The 24,160-nt window shown below is 38.1% G+C and overlaps 1 protein-coding gene across 1 annotated transcript in view; it reads left to right on the forward strand.

Annotated features, from left to right (window-relative positions):
- Positions 1-23,249, forward strand: part of ACER3 (alkaline ceramidase 3) — a 56,357-nt gene extending 33,108 nt beyond the window's left edge. Inside the window, exons 6-11 of the mRNA XM_005493152.4 lie at positions 996-1,031; positions 8,961-9,019; positions 12,375-12,476; positions 14,876-14,980; positions 16,521-16,566; positions 17,076-23,249. Coding sequence (XP_005493209.1) covers positions 996-1,031; positions 8,961-9,019; positions 12,375-12,476; positions 14,876-14,980; positions 16,521-16,566; positions 17,076-17,129 — 402 coding nt within the window. The 3' untranslated portion in view covers positions 17,130-23,249. The remainder of the gene's footprint in view (positions 1-995; positions 1,032-8,960; positions 9,020-12,374; positions 12,477-14,875; positions 14,981-16,520; positions 16,567-17,075) is intronic.
- The last annotated feature ends 911 nt before the right edge of the window (positions 23,250-24,160 follow it).

Consider the following 24,160-nt stretch of genomic DNA (forward strand, 5'->3'; position numbering starts at 1 on the left):
ATTATGTTGCTGGCCAGAGAAACCTAAAACCTTTCTATCTAAACCACTGTATGGAATAAATAAGGAAAAAAAGCAATAATCCAGTTGCTAGAACAGGAATGTGAGAAAAACAGTTGCCAGTGACTTGGTATGAGACCTTGGATAAGCTATGTTCCTGCTTCTCTCACTTTAATTCATCTGTAAAAATAAGAATCATTCTGTTTGCCTGCAAAAAAGTGAACTTTTATATCCAGTCCAGGATGCAGACTGGTGTTCTGAAATAGGCAGAATAAGAGAAGAACTTAGCTGTTAGTTAAAATGCTTCTAATTTTTTTTGTGTCACAGCAAACTTGACTCCCTTTGTCAGTGGAATGTTCTTCCTGTATGAATAAATTCAGTTTCATGCTGATTGTCAACCACAGATGGAATTTGCTACATAATTTTTAATTGATAAACATTTCTTTTAAAATTAAAGTATTATTATAAGTCAGCTGCTGAAATACTTGCCTCGTCTCTTCTATTTCTCTTAAAATTTTTTATGCTTGTGGCACATTATGTGGCGCATCTAGTGCCCTTCCCTCTTCAAGAACATAAATTAAATTAACTGTATTACAAATAGGAAGAACTACAAGCTTTTTGTAAAATTAATTGAAACATTAAATATTGTCAAAAACAAGAAAAGCAAATTAGAGTTGAGTATGTTTTCTTCTTGCTGTGCATATTGAGAAGTTCTGGTAACTTCAGCATCTTAATTGGTTTTGGATGTAGTCAACTCTACTAAGTTAGAAGCTTTATGTTAGTTGTTAATATTGGTATTTGTGCTTCTTAGTTTAAAATAATTCCACAGTTAAAACCTCAGGTTCTGCCAGAGGAAACTTCAAATATTTGATCAACTTTAATGGTGCATGGACAGGCACTCCTGGCTTGATTCTAACAGAAGATGCCTTGGCAATATTTAGATGAATAATATTATGATGGTTCTGTCGCAAATTATTTCTCTTTTTTAATCTTTCCAGGTTTACCTAGATTTGAAAGAACCTGTATTCCATCAGGTAAATCTTGTTCTGTTGGAGCAGCTAATTTTGGTTTTCAACTTTGCTATATTAGTGGAATATGTTACGGTAATTTACTGCTGAAAGAAAGATGGAAGGGAAGCACAATTTACTGTTTGCTTTTTCTTTAAACAGTATTGCTGCCTGTCATGTCACCATCCTCTTACTTAGTGACCTGAAAAACTTGAATGCTTCAATGTGTGTTGTGTTTTAGCTTGTGACCTAATATTTACCATGGTTTTCATCAGTGCAAATGTAATGAGGTGACCCTAAGGTGTGTGAGAGAGGAACATCTAAATGAGTCTTTCTGCTGTTTTCCATTAGCAGCTGCTTTGAAACTGTGACCTCACATCATAAGTTGTCTTGATTGACTTAGCACCACGTTCTCTCAGCTTTAGCACATTCATTTACTGGGTTTTTTAACTACTCAGTTTTACTTTGTGGAAATTCAAGGTGAGCTTAGGCAGAGAATGCCTTCTAGGGTTATGTAGCAGACTGCTTTGTACAGCCTTAATGGAACATTTGATACAGGCTCCTTTTGTAGCAGCCCAGGAGTATTAATATGCATCCCCTGCCTGTGGGGATAGGACTTGCATCGCTTACTTCTTCACAGGAGGTTAGAAATTATGCTCATTTCTGTATGCCATGGGTAGTTTTCCTTCATTTATGATTTTTTGATTAGGGATAACAGCTGAAAAATTGCCAAGCAAAAAGCACAGAGCTCTTTGCAGGACAGAGCTTTAAAGCCTTAATTTTTGAAATTGGTAGTGCCACTGCTTGTCAAAATGTGCCTGCTGCATCAGCAGTTGTAAAAATGATAACTGGCTCCTGTTGGTGGATTAGTGAAGTGCTGATCAAGAGAATAAATCTTCAGCTGCTCCAAATAATCTCCCCTAGAAACATGAATTGTTACCCTACCTGTAGATAAAACAGAAAATTGCAGTGCGGGGTTTTTTGGATGGTATTAATTAAATCCTTTATTTTTTTCCCCTATTTACATTTCCAGCAGAAAGATAATGGCTGGGATGAAGGTGACAATTACTCGTGCTTTTACTGAGCTGGTCATAACCAGTTTTGAATGAAGTGACTTAGAGTAGTTTTGTTAACAACAGTAGCAAAATTTACTATTTATAATGAACTTTTACCTCTTTAATCAATCATTTGCCCAAGGTGCATTTATTGGAATAAATACATCACAGCTTCACTATAGTCCAGTTTGATGCATTGATATAGGTGTTGCCCCGTGTCACAAAAACTAAAACAACAGATATTACAACTTTTTGGGAAAGGGGGAAATAGAGAAAGTTTAAACTGTTGTCCCAGACCTTTAATTTTCTGCATCTGGTTTCTCTTAGGTTCAGAATATGAATTCCCTATTATAATTTATACATGAGGAATCAATGTAGAAAATATTTAGATCTCATAAAATTGTTGGACTTTTTACAACAATTCTTTGCAAATTGATTTTTATGGACAACATAAAGTTATGGCCAAATTCCAAATGTTCAAGTACTCTACTTATTTTTTCACAGTCTTTGTCAAATATGTAGTAAATCCTGAGGAAATAATTTCCCTGACTGCACAGCTAAACAGGGTTATGTTCTTAATACTTGTACATTATTTTAGAGTGCATTAAAAAGAAAAAGCTAAATAATTTCTGTAAGCATTTTCAAACTGCTTTTCAAGTCACTTAGACTTGAAGTAAAATTAAATATGCTCATGCAATCAGTTTAAATCACAATTTTTCTTACTGGGTTAGAAAGTAGCATCAGGAGATAAAGCAGCATTTGGCTCCTCTAGGTGTTTGTCTGTGATCTTTTTGAGTTGTCAGCCTTGCAAAAAGAGGAAGAACTACAAGGATAACTTTTTATTGTTCATTGTTTCAGTATGGATTGTGGTTTTGGTTTGGTTTTTTTTTCCCTCTGGAAGGAGGCCAGTAAGAATGGAGAAAAGGATCCTATTATATTTAGCAACCAGGATCCAAGCCTTATTTTTCCCCAAATTACTTTCTACTTGTCTTTCCAATTTAGGCTCATAAATTGCCAGCTGCCAACAGGGCACAAAGGTGATTTCAGTTTGTTATCCACGGCACAGTAGCAATAGAGACCAACTACTTTTTCTGCATCCACATATTAAGGGAGATCTTTAAGGGTTTTAGTGCTTCAACTGTAGGAGGAATGAGATGTGTGTTTTGGGTAGGTGGAGGCAGCACATCATTAGAAGGAAAAAACTAATTCCTGTTTGACAACCGATCTAGTATTTTTGCCACCTCATCAATTAAATGAAATATATTAATGGCCTTTACAGGCATATATTGTCTTGCTTATGTTCAAATCTCTCAGGCTGGAGCACTGTTAGTCCTAATTTTCAAGGTGTTAAACAACCCTATGTCCCAGCTGCCTGGTTGTTTTTAAGCCAGTATCATTGTCACAGAAAACAGCTGTGCCTCTCCCCTCTTTTCCATCTGGCACACAAATTTATTTGCAGGTCTGAATTTGATTATGGAACTCAACAGGTTGAAACTCTCCTCGGAATTAATTTTAAATCAGATTAGTTTTTCATCCCTGTTTACTACATGTATACAAGGAAAGGGGCAGGGGAAGAATGGCTGCTAGTGTCAAGTGATCCACAGACATACAGAGACAGCTCTGGAAGCAGAAGTAGCTACTCTGGGAGTTAAACTTTCAACTCAAGTCTTACAAGTAGCCTCCTCCTAATATGATGAGGCCTAGGAAGTTGTTACATACAAAGCAACGTGTTCCATCCTGATTTGTCTGCTTGCAGCATCCATATCTGATCACTTGGAGTGATCAAAAACCTCGTTCAGCTAGTGCGGCAAGTTATAAGAATAGGGACATAGTTCTAAAAACCTGTTTTATTTGTGTAGTCATCTGTGACAGTTTGAGGCAAATTTTAGCAAACAAATAATTAAAAGGTTAACAGAAAATTAGATTAAATAGCTGTTTCTTCTACATTAGGAAATGTGATGTAAAAAAATAGGCATTCTAGAATGTTCTTGTGGTGTCTCATGTGAAACAAAGCCAGCTGGAGGAACAGATGAGTAGGAGAGTTGCAAATAGGGTAAGGTAGTGACTAGTGAAAAATTAGTAAAGGAGATTATGAAAAAGCCTGAATTTTCTTGGAATCAGTAGTGGGACTGATTTGTTTCATTGGTTTCTTTTTTAACAACCTCTAGCAAGAAAAAGAAGAGTGTACTGCTGGTATGTGTGGTGATACAAAGTTCAGCGTTGTCACTGAGTACTGGGGGAAATGAAGTAACTGGGATACCTGGAGAGTGAGGATGAGGACTGATTCAAAATGGAAGAGATGCACTGATTGACAAATACAAACTATTCTTGTTCTAAACTGTTCACAGATCACCAAAGGAGGGGAGGGAGTGCCTGGATGTGTTCACTGTTTACAGCATAACAACATGACCAGGGATTTTTTTAACTTTTGATAGAAGTAAAATGCAAGTATTGGATTTACTTCTTCAGGTGACTTTGAGTAAGAGGAAGAAAGTAAGCATGGCAGGAAAAGGCATTTCATTTGCCTTAATAAAAAAATTAATAGATTTTTTTTCTCTAGGCATATTTTAAATATACAAGTGCAAAGAACAAGGTGAAATCAAGATGAAACATGTAGAAGTATGAAAGTATGTAAGGGAGCCTGAAACTGCATGAAGAATATATTATGTCCAGGCACAACCTGTTCAAAATTGCAGGATTCACCATTTTGGGGAATGTATGTGGACCCACTGGATGTCTTATAGCTCTCCAGAGTCCCTTCTGCTGCTAAGGCAATAGTTAATTGTAGGCCTGTGGCTGATAAATTGTGCCTTTTGGTGGAATGTGTTCTTACTTTCTGTACATTCAGGTTCCCCAGTATTCTGTTCAAAATGACCTTTTCAGGTGTGTCTTCAGCACAGAGCTTTTTCTCATCTGTCATTGTCCTGCTGATGAGCATGTATAAAACTAACTTGAGTGACATTTCACTCTTACACAGTTCATTGGGGGATGTCTTCCCAAGCGAGTACAGCTTTCATTCTGGCTGGTGCTTCTACCTGCACAGTATCTTAGGGAATGAGGAAGGATATTCTGACTCTCCTGAGGCTCAGCTCTACAAGTCCTTGGAGGGGAAGCTTGACTTTCTGTGGCAGACAGTGTCCCAGAAGCTCTACAGCAGCAGTGACTTGTGTGTCATTTTGCTATCACATGCATGCATCTAAACAGGACCAACCCCAGGGTGAGTTAGTTCATTCAGAAGCTGTCAAGGCAGCCTATGGTGCTACACAGCTGTAACTGGGCCGAATTTCTTAGTGTTTCAGTGCCGTCTTGGTGTTGTCCTTCCTTTTTCTCTCAACTCAGATTTCTTCTCCAGAAATCCAAACCCATGTAGAGCTCAGTTTTCTTTGTTGCAAATTGCAAATATAGCTTCCACATTCAAGTATTGAACTATCTTTTGATAGCTGGTTGGAGTATTAGATAAGCTAGTTGCCGAGAAACAAAATCTCTCAGTACAGTGCCCAATGTGAATACTAATATTTGAGGCTGATAAATTGACTTTATTAACCAAAGATAGGTAGAAAGCCAGGAGCAGAGGAAACAGAGAAGTGGAAATAGCAGTTTATTGCTGCTTTCTGTACTGGAAGGGTAGATGAAGAACCAGTTTTGTATGCTCTCCCTCTCAACCTTGCCTCTAACTTACATAAGTGAATTAATGTATGATTTGCTTAATTGCCTCCACATTAAAAATGCTTCCAGACATTGAGCCCTTAAGTGCTTACTTCCCATTTGTGAATTAGGAAGTTATTCATATTTCTTCTTCTTATGAGATAATCCACTGTGTCTTCATCAGACTTTGGGTTTTTCCCTCCATTGTAAAGATACCTTCAAAGCTGAAATATGCAGAGCTTTATTTGCATCTGAAACAGCAAAGAGGGAACGGTCTAGTGATAACAGAAGATTGATATTCTGATCTTTCTTTTTGTTTCAATTGCAGTAAAATTATGTTCTTTGGCTTACAGTTTAATGGCAGTGTGAGACAAAATAGCAGAAAACTTGCTTGGGTTGTCATCTGTCATTTAAATGATGTCTTAGTTAAAGACAAGAAAGACAAAAGAAGTTAAAGGGATGGAAAAATTTGAGCTAACTTGAATAAGGCAGATTTTTCATTTTTTATATAATATTATACTTTGTCCTTCTCTGGATGGATGGGTAATACCTAACAGAGTTTTACCATGATAAAAATAGTAAAGCCATGGATGGTAAAAGAGATGAAGTAAGCACTGCTGCCTGACATCTGAACTAAGCTGTGCAGTTTGGTGTGTAGCCCTCTGAAGAAACAGCTGGGGGAGGTGAGCAGCTGCAGTCTCTGTATATCACAGCAGCACCTCCTGGGTGCTCACCTTCAGCGAGGAGGATTGGAGCATGCAGAGCAGAACCGTTTGTTGTTCCAGTCTTTCACAGGCTTTTAAACACAAATGTGTTTTACTGCTAACAACCTGTTTGGGTGGGGAAGTGGAAAAGGTAAGAAATTGAAGTGTCAACGATGGGCATATTTTTTTTTCAGCCACTGCAAGGTTCTCTTTCTTTTTTTTTTCCCCCTTCCTTCCTCCATTAATACTGTCCTCTTCTGCAAGCCATTAACTCACTAGGACACATCAAGCCAGAAACTCTGCAAAGAAAGCTTTTCTTAGCTTTTGCTCTTTCCTGCTTTTAGCAACTGCTGAAAAAGGTAACATTTTACCTGGGCTTTGGGCTGCCTGTAAGATCTGTTTCTCTAGGCAGAGTCTGACACTATTGAACTCCCTGTACAAAGAATTCAAAAGCCATTTGGGTACAAGCATAAGGGTGGTCACAACCCCTAATGTGTAAGACAGAAATTGCTCTTAATGGATAGGTTTTTCCCATATCTGTACTGCAAAGGAGTGCTTTAGTGATGGAAATTTTAAGAAGGAGAAAATCAGCAAATCAAACTGTAATTTGGATCCTGGAGGAGCCTCCCTATGAGTATCTTCCTGTGTACCATCCCTCTCTTAGAATAAATTGCTGGATTTGATTAGAAAAAATGAAAAGGGCTGTTTTAAATGAGGCTGATAATATATTTATGTGGTGGGATCTTTTTAGGTAAAATGTTAGTAATGAAGAATTGTACCAGCAGGCAGCACCTAGCACACCTGAGCACTCTGCTTCCTACCCTTAGCTTGGGACTGATAAGCACTTGATACTCAGGCTGTGTCTAGCAGGTTGTGTTGGTTTTCTTTTTTACCTGGTTTATGTGCTGTGCTTCAACAAGGGGACTGGAATTAACTAACAGCTCTGTATAAATTACAAGCCAGAACCAATTAGCCTTTCAAATAGTTTTGCTTTGTTTAGCTCTACAGAGCAGAACACACAGTAGTAGTAGTTTATTTACTGAACTTCTTTAATCTTGTTCTGAATGCAAATGAAGAGCTGCTGTGCTGACTGACTTTGAATAGTCAGTATTGGGCTTATTTTACCTGTTGTCAAACATAAGGGCTCTGTTGTCTGTCTTGTTCTCTATACATGCACTGATAATACAGTGCACTACTAACCTTATCCTTAAATCTAAAAGGAGTTTGCAGATTTGCCTTTATGGACTTTTGGAAGGAAGGTTTCACTTTGCATTATTACAGTAACCTGTTTTATGTGACGTGACTAGACATGCTTACAGGATAGTAGGATCTGAATGCCCCAGTTACAGCAGATTGAGAGGCAGTCCCTGTCTCAAAGACAGTGGAAAAGAAGAAGGGATATGAGGAGGTCACTAGAACATGGTAAGGACACTGGTTTGTGTGCACACTTTCTGTGAGGTTTAGTGGCTTTTAAAAAAAGACAGCAAAGGTTTATAGCTTTTCTATTTCATGTTAAGCAAAGGCAGAATTAGATAGTAGCTAACTAGAAGCAAGATGGGAAAGTTAAGTCAGTGAACAAGGAAGGAAAAATTACTGGAAGGCCTGTGGGCCACTAGAGAGATGCAAAAAGAGCAAAGCACAGCTGCTTGGAACAAATTCCCTTTTGGCTGAAGGAAACCAGTGTTCAGAATAAAAGATAAAGAAAGTAATTGAATGTCACCAGTGTCTAAAAATCCTCTCTGCTGCAGTGACTTCTGCATCACTCTCAGGCATGACTGGCTACATTTTTTTTCTCTTCTTTAATCTTTATGTCTTGAGGTGCTGTTACATGGATTTTAAGTTTGTGAATAAAAGAGAGTGATTTAAAGAGCACGAGGCAAAAAAAAAAAATTATTACTTTGACTTTTTATAAGTCAGGTGATTGCATTCAAATTCGTCAAACCTACAGTGAGTCAGATTTTGCTCATGGATCTTTTCAGACTGTGCAGCCTTCCCACTATGTAATTAGATTGAATCCAAACAATCTGCAATAGTTGCTTGAAATGCTTCCTGGAAAGTTTTTCCCCATAGTGATGCTCAGTGTGGGAATAGCACATAGTCTATTCAGGTGTTTGCTTTCAGGAAAACATATTAATCAAGTATCAATGAAAGAAGTACAGCTTTCAAAAACAGCTTTAGCTGATGCTTGCACAATCCTGGGCTAAAATGCAGAGAAGAGATAATAGGGGTTGGTTACCGGTTTTGATTTCAGGATGCTTTCTGAGTGCCATCTAGTGTTTGCTTTCTAATTCAGAACAGTGGAACATTGGTTTTACCCAACTGACTTTTCCTGTAATTGTATAAAGGACATGCTTTGTAATCACACTTTTATTTGAAACCTTAACAGAAAGCTTTCTGGAGATGAAGTTAGAAGGAATGCTATTTTCCTGAGATGTAAAAATAAAATAACAAACAAACAAACAAACAGAGACTTCAAAAGTTTTCATTCCTGGAGTATTTTATAAGGTCTCTTGAACCCAACTGCTGAATTTTATCTCTTTTTTTATTTTCAGATCATGTATGGAACACTAGTATCCATCATAGTTCTAAGATCTGTTTATATAGTGTTATGGTAAGTAACCATTTAATTCAGGATTGTAAGTTACAACATGGTATTTGCAGCTTTTTTTTTTTTTTGTCAGCTTAACTTGAGAAATTGGCAATGGGAGAATTTCTTTAACTAGGTACATAATGTTAGCTCCTGGGCTCCCCTGGGTTGAAAGGGTTTGGCTCATCAGTTTGCACTTTTTTGAAGCCACTATGATAACATTAAACTAAACTGAGATTTCTACACTTATAATCAGTGTTTACTGTCAGGTGTTCTGCTGGTGGCTTCAGCTGTTAGACTGGGATTTAAACAGAAATAGAGTTTGTCTTCTTATTGCTGGATAGTGTGAAATCTGTTGCTAATGTCCAAACTCTAATGATAATACTGGGAGAGTGCTAAGACTAAGACTGCAAAGTGGAACCATCACTTAGTAATTTCCTTTCCTCTTCCCTGCTCAAGTATTTAAAAAATAATGACACATGGTAGTTTTTCTCACAATTTTTTTTTTCTCACAATGGATAAAATCAAGCATAATGCTATGGAAATCGAAATTAAAACTGTAACAAACAAAAGGTATTAAAAGTGCTAGGAGACACTGAGAAGCATTAGAATCATTAGAGCACAGACTCTAAAAATGGTCTGTAAAAGGGAGATAAATGGAAGGAAAATGGAATTTAGTCAGTATTGAAGTAAACACATACCTTTAGCTCTCAGAGGCTCAGTTGGTTGCCCATTTCTGTCTGTCTCCTGTGAATATTTGGTGTTCTCATGCATTTGGGGATTGCTTCTGAAAATTACTTATTTCTGTTGTCATTTTAAATGTGCTTTTTGTTAAACTTTGTTTCAAGTTCCACATGTGTCTGCTCAGGAACACAAGGAAGAATTTAACAAAATGTGAATTTGAAGTATTATAGAATCCTCAAATATTCTGAGTTGGAAGAGACCCACAAGGATCAAGTACATTCATTGAATCACCTTCCAATTGCCATTTCAGTTCATGTGGTTTGGTTTTCCCCAAGAAATTCCTACAGACCAAGTGCAAATGTTCACAGACTTTTTTATTAAGCAAGAAGAACTTAAAACTGATAGTGTGTTGCAGCTTCAGAAGCAATCATCAATTTAAAGGCACTTTTTAAACCCATGGACTGGAAATTTTAATCCTCGCCTAGAGATCTTAAGTGACACTATGTTTATTCACCTCCAAGGGGAACTAAATTGAATCAAATTGAAGTCATTTTAATTTTGTCCTTATTCAAGGATTTAACACAGTTCTAGTCTTTTAGATTAAATTTCTTTCTGTCTGTGTAGACAAACTCTCGGGCCTTCTATTTTTCTACATCTGCAAATTCCACACAGTTATGCCTTCTCATTATTTCTGAAACATTTCATGGTCTTCTGTCTTTATCAATAACATCACCACCTTCCCTCTCAAAGTATCACTGATTGTTTTGCTCCAGTCAAGTCTGTGTCTGAAGTCCTACCTACTTTTCACTTCAGTTCTAGGGGCTTGGAGTGTATATTCTTAATTAGCTTGATCACTTCATTGAATCAGCACCCTACGAAGACTTATTTCCCTTGTTGGTTACTATGCAAACTGGGTAGAAAGTTGGGATGGGAAGAGAAGTAGGTTTAAACTACTTCTAAATTTTAACTGAACTACTACTAATTTTAAATTAGTTCTGCTAGAGAAGTTCTGCCAACCTGAAGGTACCCTTTCTTTTCTCTAAAATTCATCCCCAAGCACACTTTTGGATTTACTTTCTCTGCACGGCTAGAACATATTCCTATATTTCCATCAGTAGTGCTAGCACTTGGCAAAGCCTTTTCCAGCTTACATACTGACCCTGATTTCTGCTTGTTTCTTGTATCTTCACTTCCTATCACTCATATTTCTTAGTGTGGGTTTTGAAGTCACTCTGAGATTACAGTAAAAATTCCAAAGAACAGCATGTTATTCCTTCCAGACTACTACCTCATCCTATACTCACCAGTTGTTCCTCTTCCTGCCTCTTCCCCCCACACTTTTCATCTCTTTCTTAGGTCTGTTTCCTCCCAAGATTGCAAGTGGGCAAATGTTGTTCTCTGTTCACAAAGCATGTTCCCTGTTAATAAGTGATGCCAGTTGATTCCTTCACAAAACACCACTGTTTATTCCTCAATAATTCCAGCTATAATTACCTAATTGCCAGCATGTCTGATATACTATTTAGGTCTCTGTTGTGTCATGGTCTTGCTTGTCTCTGGAGCTCTGACGGGGTAATATTACAGTGTAGTCTTGGCCATGTACTGCATGGTGCTCCACACATTTATTAGACTAAACAAATAATAATTTTGCTAGTTTATATTGGCAGTCAATTTGTAAATATGTACAGCTTGTGTCTGGTTAGAGCCTCCTCCACAGGGCAAGCTACCTGTTGTGTTTTGCACATTTTGGTTCTCAGTGCTCACAGCTCTGAAATGTGCTGTAAGACACACAGTGGAGGAAAAGGCAGCTCAAGAATGTGTTTTAACCCAGAATCTCAACTGTGCATTCATAATGCTTAAAAATAATTTGAACAGTATTTCATGGCAGCCTGTCAGGGTTGGATTTGGTTTTGCTTTTGGACTTGTCTTATTAGTGGGAAAGGAGCCTTCCATGTTGGAAGTTTAGAATTTCATGGTCCAACCTGAATGTGGATAGGGAAAGTAAATTTATTAATGATGCACTTTCTTGCATCTGATTCTTCAGTGTGTTTTCCATATCTTGAAGAAAAATTTTTTCTGCTGAAATTAAATTGACATTTTTCTATTCGCAGTAGCATTAAACTAAAAGATGAACATAAAAGTACTGAGGTTTAATACCATTGATTTAGTTAGTTGTTGGTCATGGTGGTCTACATTGAAAAAAAGAGGAATTTTGAAAGACCAAATATATATACAAATACCCTAGTACAGAGATATCATCTCTTGGCAGAGACCCTTTTCTTTTGGGAAAGAGAGTCCTATTTGGTAAGAGATCTTTTTTTCTTTTTTTTTATTTAATGAAAGAATATACACAGGACTGAAGAATTAGTACCTTTTAGCCAACTTTAGTTTTCTCACTTTTTGGTTTCACTCAGAGAGTGCAGTATTTTAGAAAACATTTATAATTACAGAAGTAAAAGTAAAAGAACAGTCTCAGAGAATATGAGATCAGGAGAGAGAAGAAGTAAAATACAATATTTAAACAGATGAAATTTGAAGTTATTTTTTTCTTTTGAGGGATAAACCAAATTGATAAAGAATTTTATTTACATATAATAGCATTTCTGTATTTACACATATTTAGTGTAGTATATATTAATATATTTCTGTATCTTTAACCATTCTGAACTAAACTTTGCATTATTTCTCTCTCTAGGGTATACCCATGGCTTAGAGGTTTAGGATATACATCTTTAACTGTGTTTTTAATGGGATTTTTTCTCTGGAATGTGGACAACATTTTCTGTGGTAAATTGAGGTGAGTTTTTTCACTTGTCTGGATAGCTCTTAATAGCCTTTAAGTACAAAGATTGGATTATTTCTGAGGTGCATATTCAAGTCCATCTCATTGTATGTATGGCATGCTCCCTACAAAACATCCATGAGATTTTATGCAGATTGTTCATTACTAGAGTCAGCACTCAGCAGGGGTTTTAAAATTTTTTTAACCATTTATAGAATTTTTGGTTTTAATTTCTCTTTAACTTCAAATTAAACTGAGAGAAATAATGTCACTGAACTAATTTTGGGAGTCTGTGGATGACTAAAGCCTGTTATTCAGACTTGATTTCATCTGAATGGGTCTTTATCCTGCTCATTTGGATTTTCTTTTCTGCTCTTCCATTTCCTACAAAAATATCAAAGCCAGTAGTTCTGCATGTTAAAGAAGACATGCAGAACTACTTCTGCTACTACTGCTCAGGAAATGCCTATTTCAATATCCTTGTTACCAATAAACAGCACTTAGTTGCAATTCATGTGTTGTTCAGCAAGCTGGAGGAGATGGAAAGGTTAATCCCAGCATCCAGAAAAATACATTTTTGACAATTTGAAACACTGTTATGCCATGGAATCTGTGTTGTGCAGAATTGTCCTAGTAGGCTGGTTTGGCAGAGCCAAATAACAGTGTGCTGTAAAGAACTCTAAAGTTTTCCATCCCTTCTGGCTCTTCAATCCCTGTGTTGGGTTAAGCCAACTGAAAGTTAATTCCAACAGAGTATTCTTGAAGCTTTTTAAAAATTTATATAATACATGATCCTCATCCCTAGGAGCACTTGATACAGATGGGATAGAGTAGTTATTTGGCAGCACAAATAACTGTGCTGGATTTGGCCCAATAATTTGGCCTGGGTTTACAGTTACTGTGCAAATATTGGCATGAGGGTTGATCTTTGCAGCTGCCTCACGTCACTGGTGAGATCACAACCCCCAAGTCACCAAACCTGCTGAGCTGCTGTGGGTCCATGGAGGTTTTGAACTGGTTCCTAGGCCCAAAAATGACACCAGCTGCTGAGGCACTTTCTTCCCTCCTCGTTTCATAAGGGGGAAAAAAGTTAGCACCTTTCCTGTAATACTTGTGTGGTTATGGTGATAGAAAAAAATATGCTTGTTTACTAGCTTTAGTCAGACATCTGCAGAGCCTTGGATTTCTCCAGGAGGTATTATACTCTGAACCTTTGGAGAAAATACATTTAAATCCCTTAAAATTCTTTATTCTCTGGATGTCTAGCTTGTGAATCATCCACCTACCTGCCCTGTTTGGTTTTCAAGTTCAAAACTGGGTTTTGATTCAGGGTTTTTTGTTCCATATTTTAGTAAATCTGCAGCTTATTAAAAAAAAAAATCAAAATAGCAAAAAGTCTGTAGCACTCAGTTTCTCTGGTTGGAACCACACACTTTTGAATTTGAGCTTTGACATTTCCTGCCATCCAAAGGCTCAAAGGTTGTGCCAGGCTGCATGTTCCACTGTGTCATTGCTGGGCTGACTCTATTGAAGCTTTGTGCTAGTAATTGTGACTGAGCAGCTTTGGACCAAGCACTGTAATATCAAGCAGTAAGGACGTATTCCAGGAGCTGCAGATTTTTCTTGCTTAACACATGCAATCGTTGTTTTCCACTTTTTACTTTGACAAGTGAAATTAAAGTGGAAAAAAAGACCAGCAGATGCAAACAGTTCCTCCACCATCAACCAAAATAGGCATTATCTGCAGAAGCCTAATGAGCAGGAGAAATAAGAGCAATGTAGTTCCTTCTCTTTATTTCTTTATCTCCATCCCTTAGCCCCTTCTCGAATAGCTCACACCCCATAACTACAAAATACAAAGCATGTTGGTGGAGTATCTCAGACCCTCTCCTTTAATTGCTTCCTCATTAAACACCCATTTTGTCCCTGTTTTAAGAGTCCAACAGATAAAGACAAGTTGAGCTTCCATGTACCTGCAGAATAGGTGGTGTGATTGCCCAATTTAAAGTGATGATGTCTGATAAATCTAATTTCTTCTCTTGGACCTTAAACTTAACATTTCATCCTATTAGGTTTTGTGTAGAAGAATGGTAGGATTCATTTGGGACTGTGGGATGCCATAAATATATTCCCTGAAATTTGAGTCCAGAAGTAATTGGTCACTCATCATATGAGGAAATGTCTGTTTTCTTTAAATGTGTAAGAAAGTTGGTTCACTGATAATTTCTGTGTATTGGCAGTGTAAACTATAACTGCTGCTCCTCACCTGCTGAAAGCCTGACTCCATAAAGCCTCACCTATCCAGCACATGCCTGAGATATGGAAACAATCTGTGATCTGATAATCCAACATTGTGATTTGAGATTGCTTAGCTGGGAAAAACTATTCCATTGCATGGTATTCCTTTCTTTCAGAGCATTACGAGAGAAGATGCCTCCTGTGGTGGGAGCTGTGACACAGTTTCATGCATGGTGGCATATTCTCACAGGCCTGGGTTCTTACCTTCATATCCTTCTAAGGTAGGAAATGTTTTCTAAACTGGAAGTTCACAGAGATCTTACAAGTTTTCTCAGCTTCAGATGGACTTCAGAATGTTGTACCATCCAGAAGAGCAGGAAAATGACTTATTAAACTGGTGTACTGTTTTCTTTCCTCTTTGTAACTGATCTAAAAACTCTCTTAAAACTAATCTATATTTTTCAAAATGTAATCACTAGTCTTTAAATAGTCATGATTCTTCAAGAAAATTTAATTCAGAAATGGGAAGCCTGTGGCAGTTAAACCAAAACTATTTGACAGTATATTAATTTCAGAATGTAAGCCATTAATACTTGTCTGTTCTTGAGCAGCAATTCTGAAGTACTTAAACATGTTTAAATTTAGGAGCTTAACAAATCTTTTGATAGGCGCTGTCACTCCTGAAAATCAGCAGGCATCCTGCTGTAGTGCAGAAGGTGATGGCTAAAGTAGTTTTAGAGGAGCTGTTCTCAAAAGGGCTTAAACAAGAATGAAAGTTAGCAAGTCTGGAGGCAGCAGATTTTTCTCATTTTTGCTCTATACCACCATCTAGTGGAACCAGGGGCAAGAATAGAATGTAAACTGAAATGTGAAGAATTTCTGCTCTTTGTTCATCATCTAATTAAATAAAATTTTACCACTTAACAATAACAAAGAGAATGTCTGTTATATGTTTACGTCCTATGTAGTTGAGAACTTGATTATATATCAATTTTTCTACATCTAACATAGAATTCATCTTTTTTGTCAGATGTTAAAATAACTAATAAAAGGAAAATGCAAGGAAAATAAGTACACTTCCATTAGATGACCTGATAGCTCATTGTTACATTTATGTCTATATATATCTCTATGTATATATACATTTACATATATGTAGGCATATTTGCCTACGTATATGTAAATGTATATATACATAGAAATATGTCAAGGTATATGGAAAACAGTTGCTCCATTTTAGTTTACAGGTTGTCTGCTACTCTAAAGTGCTTGAGGTAATATTTTAGAATATTGCCTCAAAAAAAATTCCTTGCAGGAATCAAGCATAGGCAAGGTTTTTCCAACATGCCACAAAGTGGCGTTGCCTTTTAAAAAAATGCGAGGTCATTCACCGGAAAAGATCGACTGAGAGGAGAAAGCATCTAAGAATAAGATGTAGAATCAAGCTATGCTGCTTTTTTCCCCCTTTAACATCTGCTGTATTTTGTGGTACACTGATTTAATTTCATCCTTCTAAAACGACAGACTCCAGTCCCTGGGGGTTTCTTTGTTGTTTTGTAATTTTTTTTTTACCTCTCAGGGTTTCTTTCTTTCTCCGCACATAGGTGAGAGGGTAAATTATTTTGTGGATTAGTCTGCTACAGGGCGATTTACTGGAGGTTAACATCTCCTGAATTGACTGAATCTAGGCAGAATGGGTAGCTCTGCAATCACAGAAACAATTCTTTTATAGTTGGAAAATAAAACTGGGATCAGGACATCCTTATTTTATATGCTGTCTTATGCTTGAAATTTTAAGCATGCTTTTTTCCTTCTCCTCAGTTTATATACAAGGACACTTTTCCTGAAACACAGGCCAAAGGTGAAGGTAAGCAAGCTGTATTTTGTATTTATTAGTGTACGTTTGGATATCTTGTGCTTTGAACTGTTGGTGGGGCTCAATAATTATGCCTGTTAGGGTACTGTCTTTGACTTCTGCTTACATCCCAAGAAATGCAGTTGAAATTTTCATAGAATCACAGAATGGTTTGGGGTGGAAGGGACCTCAATGATTATCTAGGTTCAGCCCCCTGCCATGGGAAGGGACACTTTCCACTAGACCAGGTTACTCAGAGCCCTTAGGGTACTGCAGCCTGGCCTTGAACATTTCCAGGGGTGGAACATCCATGGTTTCTATGGGCTGCCCATGCCAGTATTTCACCACCCTCAAAGTAAAGAATTTCTTCTTAATATCCAATCTGAACTTACTCTTTTTCATTTTAAAGCCATTCCCCTTTCATCCTATCATTAGATTATGTTTAATAGTGTTTGGTTTCAGTTCCAAGAAACATAATGTTCCAAGGAATCTTTCCCCTGTTCCTATTTTTCTTTTGACAGTTTGTTTTTGGAATATGGCCTGTTCTTCTTGTGGAGCCACCCAAGAACCTCTGACTGAGCCTTGGGCAGCTGCACGCGATCACCTGGCCTGGCTGAATAAAGCATTTCAACAGTTGCTCTGGCTGAAGTGTCAAAATTCTGGATCAATCCAAGAACCATTGCTATTAAAGGACTTCTCTGTGCTGCAAGGCCAGTCGGCTGGAACAGAGCAAAGAGCTGGCACACTAGGGAAATAGCACTTAGTGCAGCTTTATTCTAAGTTGTTAAAACAAAGATTAAGACACAAGGGTTTTATGTATATATTGTACAGCTGATGATATTGCGGTAATATTTCGTGCTGGTCACAGAAAACTAACCATTTTTGAAGTGGATTGCATACGTTTTTTCATTCAGTTTTTGTTCTTTCTGTGGTCTAAACTAATATTAGTAACTGAATGACAAAAATGACAAAACTAGGCCATTGATGGCCAAGTTAAGCATCTGTGTGGCCTATAGTGAACTGAATGCTTAACCCAAACTACTTTAACCTTGCACTTTTATACAATTAATGAAGTATGTAATGGTTGATTTAGGCCTTTATTCTATCTTGCTTTTCCACAGCCTCCTTTGCAATTTATATTTTAAGCAAAATGGTTCGGATACCTGTGCCATTTAGTTCATTTTCTACCAAGCTTGTTTTCTCTTTAGTCCAACTGAGAGGTTCATCATGGAGGATGTTCCAAAGCGTGACCAGTGGAAGATACTGAAATGGTGAAGCTTTATAGGTGTTCCTGTTTGCATCTGGGAGCTCAGTTCCTAATTTTTTGACCAGTGATTCATTGCAAACATGTGGAGTGACTGTAGAAACATAAGAAACACTCTTTTTAAATTTTTTGTAATTGTTATTTACATACCTAACTTTTCTGTCCCTTTCTTCAACTTCCCATTTCCCATTCATACTACAGATTGACAAACACCTTAAATGTGCTCTAGTTCAGCCTTGAATTCATCATCTTCTTACTTTACAAGTCTTAAATATTGGTGGGACTTTCAGCAGCATCTTATTCAGAAACTTTGAAGGAGGAGTAAAGGACAAGACTGAGGCTGAGGATATCCCCAAATACAAGGGGCAGTGCTTTGCTTGCTTTTAATCTATCACATTCTTAGTCTGTGAGAAAGCTGACCACCTTTTGAAACCAGACTTAGGGGATTAATGAGGGGGACAAACTCTGTTTTCTGCAAATTTTATCTACCCAGCTGATGAAAGTTAGTAAGTAAATTTAAAGAAAACATTAAACTAACACAGTTTTTCAAAATATACCTCATATGAAGGCTGTGATTTTGATGCTCTTAATTTTGGGGCAACAAACAGAGTCTATCTCTGTGCCTACTTGCCGCCATTCTATGCAATTTTTGTCTGCTTTGGATGGTCTGACGGATTTGTCCTTCTTGCCATGAAGAAAAAAAGGGAAACACTCAGACTGATCCAAAATCCCATTTTGTATTGATTTACAATGTGCTCACAGCAGCAAAGCATGGTAATATAGCTGTAAAGCTGCTTCCCAGGTCTCAGAGTCTTGACTATTGAACAATCAGTGCTGGCTAAAATGGTCTCTTTTCTCTGTTTGCAGTTTCTCTGCATCTCTCACATCCATCAGTAACTTTTCTACTGATGTGAACCTCCAAATTAAAATGTGGCTTCTGTTATGTGACAACCCTGGACCCTTGAGATCAAATAACCCCAAACTGCATTGGAAAAAGATACTTAACCTTGAGTGAATTCAATGAGGTTTAAGCACGTGCTGATAGCAGTGCATTTCAACCTGTGCACCCTATAAAGACACCTGAAGGGTAATTTCAGAATAGCTTTGATATCAGTAGGCTCCAGTTCCATAGACAAGGTCAGCATCTGTGCTGGGAAATTTGAGTGCTCTTCAGACTGAAAGAAGTTAGCAGAACTAGCACAGAGGTAGGAAAAAGCTGGTATGGATCAGGTGTCTTTAATTATCCAGAAGGTATATTTTTTATAAAGAGATTTGAAAACTGTTTCAAAAATGTAGCTTGAAAATAAGTGCCTGCCTGTTCACCTCCAGGCTTTCTCAAGCATTTTTCCACATACTGTATCACATTTTCTCATTTAGTATGTTTACATGTGTTCATAAGTTAGAGAAGGAGTCTCGTAAGAGAAGCAGTGCAGCAGCAAGACATATCAACAGTCACTTGTGACTTCTGCTTGGTATGATACTATTTTTATGGAAATTGAATAAAGCCTTTATTTTAGTAGCCTTAGTTTTGTTACTGAAGGATCTGGGCACTCTCTTTAGTTGATTATTTGCAAGAACCAGAGTGTCTTGAAAAGCCACTTTCTTATTGATCAGGAATCTCTGCAATGGTATGGTATATTTATATTTGTTGATTCTTCTACACATTTGCAACTAGGAAGTCTGTGATGGGGGTTCAGATCTTGTTGGATTGAATTGTCAGGATTTTTAAAAAATTGAAAAGTTCATATTTTAATTTTATAGTGCTATTATTTTTTCATTTATGTATTGTTTTTTGTTGATTTTTTTTCTTTAAAAAATGTAAATTGGCTTTCTCCTGCATTCCAAATGAGCAAAAACATTCACACTTCTACCACCTTGCCAGCAGCCTTTCTTTCAGCAGGTTATATTAGACCTTGAGGAATGTAATTTACCTGTGTATCCTTCTTAGCATAAATAATCTAAAATCATGGGTGCTTTGGTTTGACTGCCTTACTGATCTTGTGAGTGATATTGAAAATGACAAGCCAGTTTTAACTGCATGTCATTGAAATTCAGACTGCCTTTTCTAGTGCCTGGAAAGACATACATTCTTACTCCTGTAATGTGTTAAATGTCTGTTAATTGCTTTTTACTTATATGACAATGTTGATTTTTTTTCTACAGACCTTAGAGCAGTATATCACAAACTTTTCCTGCACTATATCTTAGCAAGTCATGTGTGATCCTATTTTTTGAGTAGGATTCAGGCAGCAGCTACTTTAAAGAGAATTATGGAAGTAGCAGGTGTCTGCAGGATGTGTTGTACAGACTTGATAACAATGAACTCTTCTATTCCTTAACATCTATGAAGAACCAGGAAATCTGCCACCGTACGACCATCAATTTGACACAGATGAGCAGTAAACAGCTCTGCAGTCCATGAGCTGAAAAATTCTTTCTTGGAAAGAAGGGGGAAAACTTCAAAATTGCTCTCACAGTACAGATCAAACCCATACCTAATTTTGGGAATTTAGATTTTTTTTTTTAGATACAGCTCAAGATATGCATTCTCCAGTGAGCAGAAATCTCATCCATGTTTCAAAGGCAGTGTTGTTGGCTAGCAGTATTAGTCATCTCCAGACTTCATCTTAATGGTTTTTCTGTTAGCACAGGGCTACTGTGCTGCCCATGGGTGTTTAAAAACTCCCTCCAGAGTTGGAATATGCAGTGTTACCACTTGCCAGTCTACCTCTGTCATGTATTGTACCATACCTGTGCCCTTAATTACATTTGCCTGAATGTGTGCACGTCAGAGCAGCCTGACTTAGCCTGTGCAGCCCTGGGAGTGGCAGTGGTGTTGTATTGATTCCTGGCTGCCTGTTCACTGCCTGTAAATATCCTCACTTGTTTGGTGTCTGTCACCCACAGCCTGTGCTCAGTCTGCCACTCATCTTTGTGTAAGTCTGGCTGCTTTAGAGAGAGATTCGAGTAGGAGGACTTCAATTCAGACAGGTGTAGTGAAATCTTCTGGGAGGGATATAGTGGAAAATATTGCTCTTTAATTAGTTTTAGTTCTCTTTTAATCCTGTTCTGTGCTGTCTTGCTTGGCTAAAGCTGAATTGTATGATTTGAAATGCAGTTGATTCTTGTGGTCATCGTGAATTTGCTTCTAACACCTCATTTCAAGCAGCTGCATGTCTTTTTCATCAAACACTTCCATGTGAATCTCAGCAACAGAAAATCCTCCCGATACTACCAGTGTTTCTCGCAGTTGTTATCAACTTGTTTAATCTGCATTCAAGAATTTTAGTAATACCATTTTTTAAAACCCATTTCTCTCTGTGGATATATTACAGCATTTTAATAGCAGGTGGTGAAACAATTCAGTACAGAGAAGCTGTAACAGAGCAGCAATGCTGTTTTCTTTAGTATATGTCAGAATTCAGGAACACACATCCATTTTGGGGGAATGTGTACCCTGTAATTTAGATTAACATATTCAGGTAAAACTTTCAGTTTACTTTAAACCCCATCTGCACTTTATAAGTAGGCAGTGGGAGGCTTTAACTGCAAAGTGCTGTTTGACTGTGAGACTTTACCATGAAGAGGGATAAATGATGGAGGCTTTATTACACATGAGCAGAGCACAGCCAGAAGGAGATTAAGAAATCTTACATGAAAAGAGAATAACAAAAGATTAAGCACAGAATCCCGTAGTATTACATCAACCACCCTCCTGGTATCTGCACTTTAGATACTTGAATGTTTTGCTATTTATACATTTAACTTTCCATGTTGACTCTCTTCACCACAGAAGTGATGTAGTTTCTGTTACATTCAGTTCATTGTAGATGACTTAGAGGTGGTTTTATGAAGATGGAACATGACACATGTTTTGAAATGTTTTGTACATGAATGAATGCATTTCTGACCTATCTGGAATGTCTTCTGCCAGCTTTGTTTGAGAGTCTGAAACTTAAAGACAGAGAACTTTCTATGTAACTATTAAAATTGGGTTTGGGTTTCTTTGTTCAGTTTCTCACGCACAACTGCCTACAGCTGCCAAGTGCCTGATCTCATTGTTACAAGGCTTTTATGAGAGCTGGGGCTGTGTTTCCTCCTGAGGTCTCTAAGACAAAGTCTTTGATAGGTGGGGGTCAATATTTTTTTTAAGTCCTGCTTCTGCAGGAATCCCAGTGCTATTTTTACTGGCTTTCCTGTTAGTTATCCAATACATGTCTGCCTCTGACTCAAAGTTGAGCCTGGCTACCCACCTTCCTGATGCTGTTGCATCTTTCCAGGCTCTGAAAGCTGGGTGAGGGATTTAGCTGTACAGGAGGTGTTTATTTCGGGTTGCGTAGTTCAGTGACAGGCAGGGTGAGGGCGCAGCAGTCAAGCAAGCACTTTATGTGGAGCTCCCAGCCAGATGCTCTAAACAGGACTGGGGACAGGGGAATTCGTATGTACAGTTTGAGAGGCAGGTATAATGCCTGAACCTCTTGCTTTACTTCAGAATTCTCCCATTTTACTTCTTGAAATTTTTTAGGTTTGACTAAGTATGTAATTGTAGATTTAAGAAGAACTGAGTTCAGAGTTGATGTGAGACCCTAAAACAGTGCCTGCAATTTTGGGGTTTTTTTGCACGTATATCACACAAATTGATAAGAGCAGATTGTTAAGATTTTTAAAAATGCTAAGATAAAGTGTTTTTTGCTTATTTATCCACAGGAATAGCTATAAGCACAATCTTAGATTCCTTCTTCTGTCCCCAAAGCTCTGGAACATATATATGTTTCTCCAAAGACAGTGCTGAATAAAATGGCTCATAGCAAGTTATGTACCAAAATGTTTTCCACATTAAAGGTGTGGAAGAACTTTGCGTATCCTCTTGTTCCCTGGATTTTGGAAGAGGGGGTTTCAAGCAGCATAACCAGTATTTACTCCTTAGACTGAACAGAAACTAGTTTTTCTCTTGATTTTCCAAATTGATGACTGTGTCATGTTGATTGTTGATCTCAGTGTAATGCATGGATGATGATAGAGTCTGATCAAACACCATCTGTCCACCTGGAGTGGATGTGAAATCTCCTGCTCATTACCTGACCAAACTTTCTAATGTTGACACTATGAGTTCCAACATGTGGGTTTCTCTTCCTGAAATTCAGTACATTGTTGCAGATAGATAATAACACTGTGACAGATGAGTAGCAGTTGACTTGTAGAACACAGCTACACTGAGAAATGCTTATAGACAATTTTGATACACTGAACTGACTCTTCCTACCAAACCAGCTGGTAACCAACATTAGGCTTATATGTATCAGCGTATCTTGTTTTCCAAAGCACAGTAGCTTTGAAATATTTAATGTTTCATTTGTTTTTCATGCTGCAGTCAAGCACTAATTTGTGTCTTTATAGTACAAACTATTAAAGAATTTTGTTTTAAATACAACATTTCACAGGTGGTTCTTGGTGTCTATGTTGCACAGGGCTGGTTGGTTCATCTGTATGCTTTTCAGTAGATGGGTGGTTGTACATCTTGGCCAGTGGTGTGCAAGTACAACAGCAGGGTTTGTGTCTCCTGCATGGATTAAGAAGCTGCCTGCCTGCAGCCAAGAGCCTCCATGGCAGTAGGGTTCCCCAGTCTTTGCCTTGTGCTGGGGCCCTTTGGGCACTGGGCCTTGCTCAGAGTGTACTGTTGGCTGTAAACACGGCAGCACCATCTTCCCTTCAAAGGCCTTTCCCAGCACACACCCATTAGAAGGGACTGCAGGTAGGTGATGTGGGTGGGAGAGGAGAAGGCAGGAGTCAGGTGAACGTGCGGGCAGCCCTAAGTGTGCAATTTGCACAGCCTTTGCTTCAGCCTTTTCCTGTTCCTTTCAGTGAGAGAGGAGGATAATCACTGCAGGGCAGAACCTTTCCAGGCAGGAATTGTGGACAGCCAGGCACTAATCCAGCAAGTCTCGTCACACCCCGGCAGCCAGAGTCTGGTAATGACCAGAAGGTTTTTTCTCCTCTTCTGGCTGTTCTCCCAGATGCTCAGAGACCCCTTTTTCTCCTGCTTCTCTCTCTTGAAGCTGTATATCTGCAGGGACAACCTGGAGTAAACTATTCAGGGGCCAAGACCCAGGGCAGCAAACCTCAGAGCCAGTGGTGTAAATGGCTGGGGCAAGCTGTGCCATCTCCCCTCAGTGGTGCTGCTACAGAGGCACATCCAGACTCTGCAGACAAGCATTGCCAGAACTCTGAGGCTGGGTGAAATCCAGCTTTGCATATTGAGCTTGTGGCTGGTCTAGAGCTGAGTAATGCTTTGAAATTTCCCTGGGGATAAAAACACTGTGGTTCTGTCAAAGCCCTCCTCCC

Source organism: Zonotrichia albicollis, chromosome 2 (genome assembly GCF_047830755.1).
Source record: "Zonotrichia albicollis isolate bZonAlb1 chromosome 2, bZonAlb1.hap1, whole genome shotgun sequence".
NCBI lineage: Eukaryota > Metazoa > Chordata > Aves > Passeriformes > Passerellidae > Zonotrichia > Zonotrichia albicollis.